Source organism: Biomphalaria glabrata, chromosome 1 (genome assembly GCF_947242115.1).
Source record: "Biomphalaria glabrata chromosome 1, xgBioGlab47.1, whole genome shotgun sequence".
In the NCBI taxonomy this organism is placed as follows: Eukaryota; Metazoa; Mollusca; class Gastropoda; family Planorbidae; genus Biomphalaria; species Biomphalaria glabrata.
Window position 1 is genome coordinate 83565516 of NC_074711.1, and position 12254 is coordinate 83577769.

Below are 12254 nucleotides of genomic sequence, written 5' to 3' on the forward strand. Positions count from 1 at the left end.
AGAAATGATGGAGCATAATTTTTGTTGTTTGACGGGCAGTTAACCAAAACATTGAATCATTTTTTTTTATGAAACAAAATGAAATCTTGTAAAGGTGAATACTATTCACAAAGAGAGGTGAGAGGAAAAAGGAACAACAAAACAAAAACAAAAAACTAGTTCCCATCTGACAAACAACTTGAAAGGCATTTTTTTTAGTTAGTGAGTTATTGTTATTACCAGGACGCCCCTTGAATGTTATTTACTTTTTAAAAATATAAAAGTATGACTTAGTCTAAGCAGTGCTGATAAACCTTATAAAAAAACTAAAGTAGTTCCTTCTAGTTAGACAAGCCTGTAAGGGACACCTCTAATGCAGTTAGATTATAAAAGGAGTAAAAACTATTACATTTTTTAATTATTGTCATCAAGACCTCAAACCTTAGTAACCTTTTTGTCCAATTATTACAAATTCTTTAAAAAGGCCAAACAAGGAAATAAAGATTATTGAATTATTAACACCCTCCCCCCTCAAAAAATGGACTTCATGAATACTGAGATAATGAACAGGGAATGAGTTAAATATCTGTCTTGAATTTAAGGCGAATCTTACCACGAAACAAGCTTGAGGAAAGGACCCTATATTCATCCCCCCCCCCCCCAAAATATGTATTACTGACCTGGTTCTCCTTATGGAGTTTCTCCACCACTTCACCAAGCTCCTCATTTCTTTCGGCAATATCTGGCATGCTGCTCAGCCTAGCGTCTGTTTGATCCGACGCTCTGCCCTTTAGTTCCTGGGTGTGTTCCCTGTGTCTCAGATCCATGTCTCTCTTCAACTTCCTCAAAGCTTTGGTAAACTTGCGCTCCCACTCGTACCTGACAGCTTGTACCTTCTGGGCAAAATGCTGCTCTGTCTCCTTCTTGAACTGCTCACACTGAGCTTCATATTTGAATTGCAAATCAGATTCTTGCTTCCTCAGCTTCATCACATACTGCTCTTCCAGATCTTCCATCATTTGATTTATTTGCTTTTCATTTACAGTCATCTTTTCATTTGCATTACCGCCATCATCGCAGGCATCTACTTCTTTAGATGCTGAAAGCTTTTCTTCTGTTTTATTCAAATGTGGCGTCTGCCCTTGTTCTCCGGTCAAATTGAAATCAAATTGAGATTCATCAGGTTGGTGGTGTGATGGAGACATACCTACAGAAAGTTCATTAGGCCAGGCTATCCTTTGCGTTGTCTCTTCAGCAGATTCAATTAAAAACAAATCAGACGTCTCAGGCTGAAACCCTTCATGGATCTCATTCTCCCAAATGGGGTGCATGTTCAGCTGGTTGGAACTATCCATGAACCTTTCACTTTCAACTTCAGGTTGGAACCTATCATTCTTCTCCTCAACAAAGTCTGGCTCTTGATTTATCATTGAATTGGTGTTTGTATTAGAACTGCCGTTAATAGAGATTGTTTTCTCTGCCACAAATCCTTCCAAGACCTCAGGCTCAACTACAGGGGAAAAGCACTCATCTGTAACACTTGATTTGGAATATTCTGTTGAGGCATGGGAATACGGGGGACAAATAGTTTCGACACCTGAATTCAGATGCAGTTTACGTCTAGGTATCTCTTGAACTGACAACTGTCTTTTCAAGGAGCTATTTTCCTCTGATAAACTGTTAATCCGACTTCGAAGATCTTCGACGCTAGGCAAAGTAGTCCTTCCATCATTGTCCCAATCTTTTCGTGACTTCACAGCTTCCTCCACAAACTGTTCTAATTCTGCTATCTTTAACTGAAGATCTTTATTTTTGGTGATGACATGCTCAAGATCAATTTTCTTCTTTTGCAAAGATTCAAGAATTTGTTTCTTCTCAAGAGACAATTCTGAGACTTGATGTCTTAAAGAGATTATTTCCTCTGCACACTCTGTGCTTCTTTCACTCTCTTTCTCAGCCATAATGTGAAGTACAGACTTAAGCTCTTCTTCCCTCATTGCCATCTGTTCTCTTAAATGTCTCACCTCATCCTCAAGACTCATATTAAGAATCTCTAGATCTCTTCTTTTTGTTTCAAGTTCATCAACTCTAAGATCAAGCCGGTGTTGTTCCTCTGGGTACTCCCCATCAGCGATGAAACTTTTCCGTAGTCTTTCTAACTCATTTGAGGCTATGCAGCACTTGTCTTCGAGCTCATACATGCGTGCTTCACAGCTTTTCTCTACATTCCTCAATTCCATTTCATGGTCATGCTTCATTTCCTCCAGGTGCCTTTTGAGCCTGGATATTTCTGTCTCATAGATCCTTCTTTTCTCCTCATTGTCAGACAGCTGAAACTCCAGACTTTGCTCCAGATTGCTTCTCTCTTTGTTGAACTTGATTGTTTGATCATTAATCTGCCTCTTTAGCTCTGACACATTTCTCTCCAAGGCAATACAAGAGTCTTCCAGCTCGTTGGCCTGGATGTCATGAAGTCTCTTCAGACCAGCTATCTCACACTCGTGATTGATCATGATCTTAGAAAGCTGATCTCTCAGCTTAGCAGCTTCAGAGTTAGATGACTGAAAGCTTATCTCCAGGTCTGAAAGCTGACTTTCAAATAAATCTTTACTGGAAGCAAATCTAGCCTTGCTGTCTTCTAGTTCTTTGGCTAGTAGTTCTCCTTGTTTCTCACTAAGAAGCAGCTTCTCCTCTAGCTGACAAATCTGAAGTTCAAACATATCTTTCAGCTGATCCTGACCTTGACCTACAGTCTTGGCCTGTTCTGCTAGTTTGGATCTCAGGCTTTGAATTTCTAAATCTTGCTGGGCTAGCTTGTGCTGCATGTCTTCCATGCAGGAATCAAAGTTAGCTTTAAGGAGTTCTCTCTCCTCCTGACTCTTGTCCAGGGAAGAAGTCAATGCAACAATAGTTTCTTTGAGATTGCTTTCAGTGACACTTTTGTGTTCCAGCTCTACCTTGATATCATTCAACTCCTTGGTATAGTTTTCTGCCTCATGAGTAACTTTGATATGTTGTTGTTCCTTTAGGTCCCTTTCTTGTGAGAGCTGGGCCACATTCTCTGCAAGTCTGTTACACTCTGACACATGATGGGATGAGATGTTTTCTAAGGATTCAACTTCTGTTTCTAGAGATGAAATTCTCTGCTTCCAAGTGTGTTCCAACTCTGTTAGGCTCTGACATTGAGCCTTCAAAGCATCAGTTTCTGCTTTTAGTGATGTGTTTGACTGAATTGATTCGGACAAAGTTATCTGAAGCTTTTGCAAATCCTCAGTTAGGTTGCTCACATTTATACTTTGATGCTCTATTTGAAGATTCTGTTCTAGAAGAAGCTGATCTTTAGCTTCTGTATCCTGTCTTAAAATGATAAACTGATTCATCAGGTGAAGGTATCTGTCATTCCTTGTCAAGATATCCACTGCAATAGTGTCAGATTTCTTCTCAGGTGCAGCTATTTTAGAATGGTCTTCACTTGAATAAGCAACTTGTTCAGGAGATGATCCTAAGACATTATTAGCCAAGAGATTTTCAATTTTTCTTTCTTGTTCCAGTAGTCTTACTTCTTGTTCAATCATCACAGACTGATTTTCTTCTGATTTTTCTGAGAGATTTGATAAACAAGACTTCAGGTGAATAAGATTTCTTTGTAGGTTAGAGTTGCTGCTCATTAGCTGTCTGCAATTTTCTTCTTCTTGTGATAGTTTATTTGTGATCTCTGCAATTTCCAAGTCTTTTTGGATTATCTTTTGCTGCATTTCAGTAAGATTTTGTAAAAGGTTTTCTTTGGATGATTGCTTTTCTAAGTTGGAGTCTTCAAGTTCTTTTTTAAGTATTTGCAACTCAGTTTCTAGTTCTAATAATTTTGACTTGGTTATATCTCTATCCTGCTCTACAATGCTGTACTCTGCCTCTTTTTTCTGAAGTGCTAATTTAAGACCTTTCAGCTCATCGCAAACAACAATGTGCTTGACTTCCATCTCTTTAACTACATCATCACGATGTAATTTCTGAATACTTATTTCTGACTCTAGACTGCCAACTTTGTCCTCCAACTCATTTAGAATAATCTTCTGTTGTAAAAGTTGTTCACTGAGGGAGTCTCTCTCAAGGAATGTTGATTCGATCACCATTTCCTTTTCTGACAATTCATGTTGTGCCTTGCATAGTTCTGCTTCTTTCTCATAAAGGTTAGACAAACAGGTTTCAAGCTTATGATTCAGATTGACAATGCTTTCACTAAGATCTCTGTTACTGCTAATCAATTCTTCAAATTTCAAATTAGACGCTTGAATTTCTTGTTTCTTTGTCTCTAGCTCACTTTGAACCATGTCAAGCTGACCTTCTTTCTGCATCAACTTCTCAAGTGTTTCTTTGTGGAACACTTCCAATTCAGACAATCTGATCTTGTAATTCTCAGTGACAGAATCATTGTCAGCCAGCTGCTGCTGAGCAGCAGAAATCTTGACTTGACAGCTTTCTGTTTGTTCTTGGACTAGTTGTGTCAGCCTAACAATTTCTTCATTCTTCAGCACCAAGTTTCTATTTGATTGTGACAGTTCTTCTTCTTTGAGGTCAAGTGCTTCTTTCATATCACTAATCACCTTTTCCTTGTCCAAAATCATTTGATTAACATTAGCTAACTCCTCATCTTTTTCTACCAATCGTGTGAGCATTGTTTTGATTTCTTCTTCTTTCTGGCCCAACAACCCACTGTCCTTGTTTAATGCTGCCAGCTGTTCATGTAAATTTGCTTTGTCTTCTACTAGTTCAGAAACAGTAACTTTAAGTTTCAGAATCTCAGCATCTTTAGTATTTAATAATTTGGTAGACTCTAAGTTCATTTCTGACTCTGACTTGAGCTGTGTCTGAGCAATGATAAGAGAAGAATCTTTGTTCTCTACTTCCTTCTGTAATTTAATATTGTCCTCAGTAATGCTCTCTATGTTTTTCTGTAAGATGCTTTTTTCCTGCATTGTGTTATCTAGACATTTTTGTAAGACATTTACTTTCATGGTTGTATCTCTTAGTTTACTTTGTAGTTTAATGATTTCTTCATTCTTGTCAATGGCATTATTTTGAAGAATGACTAGTGCTAATTCTTGTTCCTCTGCCCTTTCCGACAAGCAAACTATATGCTGTTCTTTTTCTCCCAGTAAATCATTTAACTTAGATATTTCCTTCTTAACTTCCTCTAACTTTGTGCGAATGTCCATCATTTCAAGATCCTTTTCTGTAGTCTGTCTTCTCAAGGCAACTAGTTCATCCATAATTTCATTGGTCTTTGTATGCACTTGATTCAAATCTTCAACTTTCTCCTCCAATTTCCTCATCAAATTCTTGTTCTCACCCTCTATATTCAGCATCTTTTCTTCCAAGACCACAATTTGTTGATCTTTTTCAGACATCTTCTCTTGAAGACCTGAAATCTCTTCATCTTTCTTGTATAAAAATGTATTTAGCTCAAAATCTCTGCTTTTGCCATTAGATACACTTTCATTCAGTTTAGATATTTCCTCAGCTTGATCAGACAGTCTTTGACTTAGAGAGGCACAGTCTTCCTCTTTGGCCCTGAATGCCTCATTCAATTTTAAGATTTCTTCTTCATGCTCTGAAAGCTGTTTATCTTTGTCAGATAACCTTAGTTGAAGATTTTGTATTTCTTCATCTTTATTAGTTTGTTTCTTTATAGACTCTGATAAGTCCACTTCTTTTTCAGAAATTATTCTTTGTAGATTTTGTATTTCTTCATCTTTTTCAGATTGTATCTCTGTGAATTCAGATAACTCCGCTTCTTTTTCGGAAAGTACTCTTTGGAGATTTTGAAACTCTTCATCTTTTTCAGTTTGTTTATTTGTGAATTTAGATAGCTCCACTTCTTTTTCAGAAAGCATTCTTTGCAGATTTTGAAATTCTTCATCTTTTTCAGTTTGATTCTTTGTGAATTCAGATAACTCCACTTCTTTTTCAGAAAGTACTCTTTGTAGACTTTGTATTTCTTCATCTTTATTAGTTTGTTTCTTTATAGACTCTGATAAGTCCACTTCTTTTTCACAAATTATTCTTTGTAGATTTTGTATTTCTTCATCTTTTTCAGTTTGTTTATTTGTGAATTCAGATACCTCCACTTCTTTTTCAAAAAGCATTCTTTGTAGATTTTGTATTTCTTCATCTTTTTCAGTTTGATTCTTTGTGAATTCAGATAACTCCGCTTCTTTTTCGGAAAGTACTCTTTGGAGATTTTGAAACTCTTCATCTTTTTCAGTTTGTTTATTTGTGAATTCAGATAGCTCCACTTCTTTTTCAGAAAGCATTCTTTGTAGATTTTGTATTTCTTCATCTTTTTCAGTTTGATTCTTTGTGAATTCAGATAACTCCACTTCTTTTTCAGAAAGTACTCTTTGTAGACTTTGTATTTCTTCATCTTTATAAGTTTGTTTCTTTATAGACTCTGATAAGTCCACTTCTTTTTCAGAAATTATTCTTTGTAGATTTTGTATTTCTTCATCTTTTTCAGATTGTATCTTTGTGAATTCAGATAACTCCACTTCTTTTTCAGAAAGTACTCTTTGTAGACTTTGTATTTCTTCATCTTTATAAGTTTGTTTCTTTATAGACTCTGATAAGTCCACTTCTTTTTCAGAAATTATTCTTTGTAGATTTTGTATTTCTTCATCTTTTTCAGATTGTATCTTTGTGAATTCAGATAACTCCGCTTCTTTTTCAGAAAGTACTCTTTGGAGATTTTGAAACTCTTCATCTTTTTCAGTTTGTTTATTTGTGAATTTAGATAGCTCCACTTCTTTTTCAGAAAGCATTCTTTGTAGATTTTGTATTTCTTCATCTTTTTCAGTTTGATTCTTTGTGAATTCAGATAACTCTGCTTCTTTTTCAGAAAGTAGTGTTTGTAGATTTACATTTGTGTTTTCCTTTTCACTCAGTTTCTCCAGCAAGCAAGATTTTTCATTGTCTGTTGCCATTATATCCTTCTGCAACTCACTAACCATTACATCTCTTTCGGAGATCCTAACCATAAGTTCAGAAACACTTTCTGATTTTTCATCCAAAATCTTGTGGATCTTTTCAAGCTGTTCATCTCTCTGAGCAACAATGTCATGAAGCTTGCTGATGTCTTCATCTCTTTCACCTAATCTCTGCCTGATTTCAACAAGCTCGCTGGCAGGTTCTGAAAGATGCAATTGTAGTTGACTCACTTGCTCATTTTTCTCTGCTAACACTTGATTCAAGTCAAACATTTTCACATCTTGTTCTTTCAGTTTATCAGACATGCTTAAAACTTCCAGCTCTTTAGTTTCTAAACTTTGCATCATTAAAAGGATGTTTTGTTCTTTTTCAGAAATGACTAATTTCAGACTGTTAATTTCTTGGCTACGTTCTCTCAATTCCTGATTGCATAACATGAGCTTTTCTTCTCTTTCTATTTGGAACTGCTTCATATTTTCATCAGCAAAGTTTTGAAGTTCAGACAATTTTCTATTGAAATCAGATATTTCTTGTTCTTTGTCAAAAACTAGATGATGTAGCTTGTCTATTTCTTCTTGTGACACAGAAAGCTGTCCATTTAAACACTTTACAATTTCTTCACTTTCATGAACTCTTCCAAGCAGATATGAAACTTTATTTTCTTGCTCAAGCAATTTGTTTTCTAAATCTGTGATTTGGACATCTCTCTCTGTGATAACAGCCTGTAGATTGTCAATATCTACCTGCATTTCTGATACTTTCTGGTTTAGGTTATTAATGGCACCATTTTTCTCATTAACAATGTCATTTAAAGTTGACAGTTCTGACTGCTGGTCCAAAAATGCTTTATGAATACCCTTTAGCTCCTCTTCTTTCTCATCAATGGTTTTAACAAGCATTGAAACATTGTCATTACTTTCAGATAAAAGTGTATTCACATTTAATAATGTTTCCTCTTTGCCTTCAATGACAGCATGTAAACGAGCAATCTCAGTTGTTTTATCCCACAGCTGCTCTGACCAATTTGGTGTCTGGACACTCCCTTGAAGCAAAGATGTTTCTTCTGGCACATCATTCTCACTCAACAATGAACTGTTCTCCCTCTTTCTATCAACTAACTGACTGTTAAGATCTAAAATCTGTTCCTGGTATTCCAGCAGTTTTCTATTTAGGTCTGCTATTGCTTCATCTTTCTGAGCGGCCTGCTTCTTGGAGGCTTTCAACTTAAGCTGTTGAGAACTAGCTTTCTTTCTCTCAGCAGCTATTTCACAGGTTTTTCTTTCAAGATTTTCTTCAGACAACTGAAAATTGTTCACAATCTCTTTATAGTCAAGCTTGACAGTGAAAAGTTCATTTTCAATATCATTCACCTTTCCTTGTAATTCTTGAACATGTGCCTCCTTGTCAACTATTGCTATTTGTAAATTATTTATAATTAGATCTTTGTGTGAGAGGGTTTCTCTGAGTTTATCAATCATGGTTGCTTGTTCAACTAAACTTTCTTCTGGTACATTCATTTTCAAATCTTTAGAGATAGCTTGACTAGTTGAGGGCTTGGTCTGATTGAAACCATGCGTTTGATTTTCAGCTTCTGTTTGCTGAGGCAGAGTAGCATCACCGTAGATCTGGATTTCATTGTCTGTAGAAGTAGTCTGGGTTAGAACTTCTGTTGGGGTAGTTTGTGTCTCAGCATCCAGTAAGCTACAAGTTGCAGAAGTGTTAGTCTGCATTTCAACATCTACTAAATCTTTTTCTTTATTTAGACTTGTTTGACTCTCAACATTAGAAAATTCTGTGTCTATAGAAGACGCCTGGGTTAGAACTTCTGGGGGGAAAGTTTGTATCTCAGCATCCACTAAGTTATAAGTAGCAGAAGTGTTAGTCTGAATTTCAACATCTACCGAATCTTTTCCATTATTTCCATTATGCTCATAGGCTTGTTTCAGCTCATTCTGAATACTGTTCTTTTCAGTTATTAAATTTAAAATCTCATTTTCCATGTTAAAAAATTTCTCTTGATAATCTTCAAGTTTAAGCTTAAGTGTATCTATCTCTGACTGTAAAACTTCTACATATTCCTGATGTGCTGAGTGCATATTGCTACAAATTCGTTTCTGCTCATCAAGGTTTTCCTGAAGATTTTGAATCTCTATTTCTTTTTCCTGAACAATCAACTGAAGCTTCTGCCATTGGGCGACAGTGCTCTCTAAATGAGACTGCAGTTCGGCTATTTCTTTGTGATGCTGCACCAACTGCAGCAAGTTCACTTCTTCCTCTTCAGAGCTTTTATGTACAGTGTGATCAAGACTGTTAGAATGTTTGGACTCTAGCCTGAGAAGAGATTCTTTAGATTCTGCCAACTCAGAAGTAGCTCTAGACAAGTCTGCTTCCTGAGATTGAATCTTCAGAGTTAATGACATTATTTCTGTTTTCAGAAGTTTCAATTCTTCATCTTTGGACATTTGTTTTACACTGGAATTTTTCTTCTCAAGAAAACTTATCTTTTCAGCATACTGCTGAATCACAGTATCACTATTCACAAGTTTAGATCTTAAATCTTCTAGGAGAGATAAGAGATGCATCTTCTCGTCATCAAGGTCAGGGACACAAACGCTTTCACCACTCTTCTGTTGCATATAAACATCTTCATTGCTGGAGCTTACTATGACATCCTTCTGAATGACGGAAATACCAACTGCAGTTGTGATAGCTTCTTTTTCTGTAGAACTAGAACTATTGTTTGTGTTGAGATTCTCGTGGTAAGGGGAGGGCACTCTGTGCACTACATCATCAGCATTCTGTGATGTTTTGTCATTTGTTGTTAAATTTAAGAGAAATTTTTTCAGTTCTGACCTCAGCTGAACTTCTTTCTGGTAATTCAGACTGAGGTTATTAAATTGTTCTTTTAAAACATGCAGGTCATTTTCAGTATGACCTAATGAATACAACCTTTGCTGGATGTCAGCATTTAAAATGTTCAAATTATCAATCTGTTGAAGGCAACCAGAGTGCTGGTTCATGATATGTTCATAATCTTGTTGTAAAGAGTCAACAAGAGAAAGACGTTTCGAGTGATCAGTAAGGTCAACTTCCAGGTCATGATTTATTTTCTGTAGCCTTGTTATTTCCTGTGAATCTGACTCGTGAGTTGCTCTCAGTTCAGCCAACTGATGTTCCAAGTTACGTAAGATGGAACTGTCACTGGAATCCTTTTCAGCAATCGTGGCCTGAAGCAATGCATACTTTTGGTGTAATTCACTTTCTTCTAATTTCACAACGTGAAGAGCTTCCTCCAGTTTAAGAAGCTCTTCTGATTTAGCAGTGAGTTCATTCATGAGCTGGTGTTCCTTGACGGCCCACTCTTCATGTGCAGCTGCCCAGCGCTGACACTCGACAGTTTTAGCTTCAAGTTCACGCCTATATGTATCAAGCTGAGCTGACTGTGATTGTAGCATCATCTGGCACTGATTGATAGTGTCATCTTTAAGTTTCATGGCCTGGCCAATGTCATTGTTGGCCTGCGTTGCCCGAGTCAAGGAAATGATGTGTTCATCCTTCTTGAGGATGATCTTCTGAAGCTGGAGTATCTGAGCCTTGGCAGATTGTAATGAGATCATAGAAGACTCATGCAGTATCAACTGCTCCTGTAAATCTTGGTTTGCCTGTAAAACAATTCATAAAAATTATTATATACACAAAAAAGCAACCAAAACAAAACTATACATTACAAATATATAAAAAATAGCCTAATAAAAACACAAAGCAAAACACATTTCTTATAACTATGCCGAGACATGTTTAAACAAGAATGTGTGAATAATCATGTCAAACATAAATATATGAAAGAAACTTTTTGCAAATAAATATTGAATATGTAATCTTACATGTAAAATAAAATAGAATCATAGAAAAAAAATATAATTCACTTGTAACAAATTTAAAATAGCAACCATTGTATTAAAAAGTAAAGTTCCCTTTTCAGACCTTCTGGTCTTAGGGCAGATGGTGTAAAGGTCATCTGTTTCGGTGGCCTAGGTTTAATAGGGTGTCATGTGGCCAGCACAACGGCTGACCGCCTTTACTTTTCCCCAACTAACGTCAGGTACCCATTAGAGCTGGGTGGACTCAGAGGCACCCAAAGATCCTGAACTTAAAAATCCCAGTCCTCACCAAGATTTGAACCCGGGAACCCCGGTTCAAAATCCACTGTGCCTCCAACCATTGATTTAGCTTAGTAAATACTTTTCAAAAGAAAAAGGATGCTTATATACATTTTTAGATAATCCACAATTTAATTAAGGTTAAAAGTAAAAGCAAAGTAAATAAGTATTGATAGACTAAGACCAACCTGATTAAGTTTTGTTTTCAACATGCAAATGTGTTGTGCTAGTACACACAACTGCGCTGTGAAATCATCTGTTTGTATTGGAAGTTCTTGAATACATTTCAGGGATGAGGCCAGCTGACTCAAGAGGTCATCTCTCTGTGATAGGGCTAATTCTACAAGAGACATCTGTTGAATTTTAGTAAATAGTTACATATTTGTATTAGCCCAAGATTCAAGTTTCCTTCAAAATTAAAATAAGGGATGCAATAACAAAATATGGTATCTTTAAATAATGCAGCAGATCCTGTCATTATTATTTTAACAATTTCAGTTATTGTATCAGTTTATATAAAATGAATAAGAATAGTTTACTAACATCAGTTCTTTGTGAATTGTCTCCAATGTGAAAAATGTCTCCTACTGCCTTCTTTTCTGCCATAGCATTTTCTAATTCCGAGATAGTAAATGGAATATGTGTAGAGGAACAATCCTGTCTAGATGCCTGGAGAACAAAACCAACAAAACTAGATAATGTTATAATGGCAATATGTTTTATTCCAAAGATTAACAATGAGTGCAGTGTTATAAGTGGTATAGAGGGGGAAAATTTTGTTTACTATTTTATGTTATTATATACATGCTCACAAGTAAATTATAAACTTTTGTTAGTTTTAATTTTACTATTTTTAATGCAGAGTAAAAAAAAAAACAAATAGCTGAAAATTGTATATGCACCCAGATTCAACACATTACTTTTATCAAAGAGTCAATTTACAGAAAGTGTTTATTTTTTATTTATAAAAATATATAAATAAAAAATTAGCAGTAAATATATCAGTAGAGGTGAAGTATATTTCTTCTGTACTTAAAAATTGTTTTTAAATGCATTAAATTAAATCATTTTTTTAGACAGCATTTGTTTTTTTTTATTTTCCTTCAATGGTTAATATTACAGATTATCATTCAG

The 12254-nt window shown here is 35.7% G+C and overlaps 1 protein-coding gene across 8 annotated transcripts in view; it reads right to left on the minus strand.

The window, feature by feature from the left end:
* The window catches only part of LOC106054580 (A-kinase anchor protein 9-like), an 82879-nt gene that overhangs the window by 59946 nt on the left and 10679 nt on the right, over positions 1-12254 (minus strand). For all 8 annotated transcript variants that reach the window (XM_056018209.1, XM_056018210.1, XM_056018213.1 and 5 more), the window contains 3 exons: positions 11664-11789; positions 11309-11473; positions 660-10622 (listed from right to left, as the gene is read on the minus strand). In XM_056018209.1, the coding sequence (XP_055874184.1) occupies positions 660-10622; positions 11309-11473; positions 11664-11789 (10254 nt within the window). The remainder of the gene's footprint in view (positions 1-659; positions 10623-11308; positions 11474-11663; positions 11790-12254) is intronic.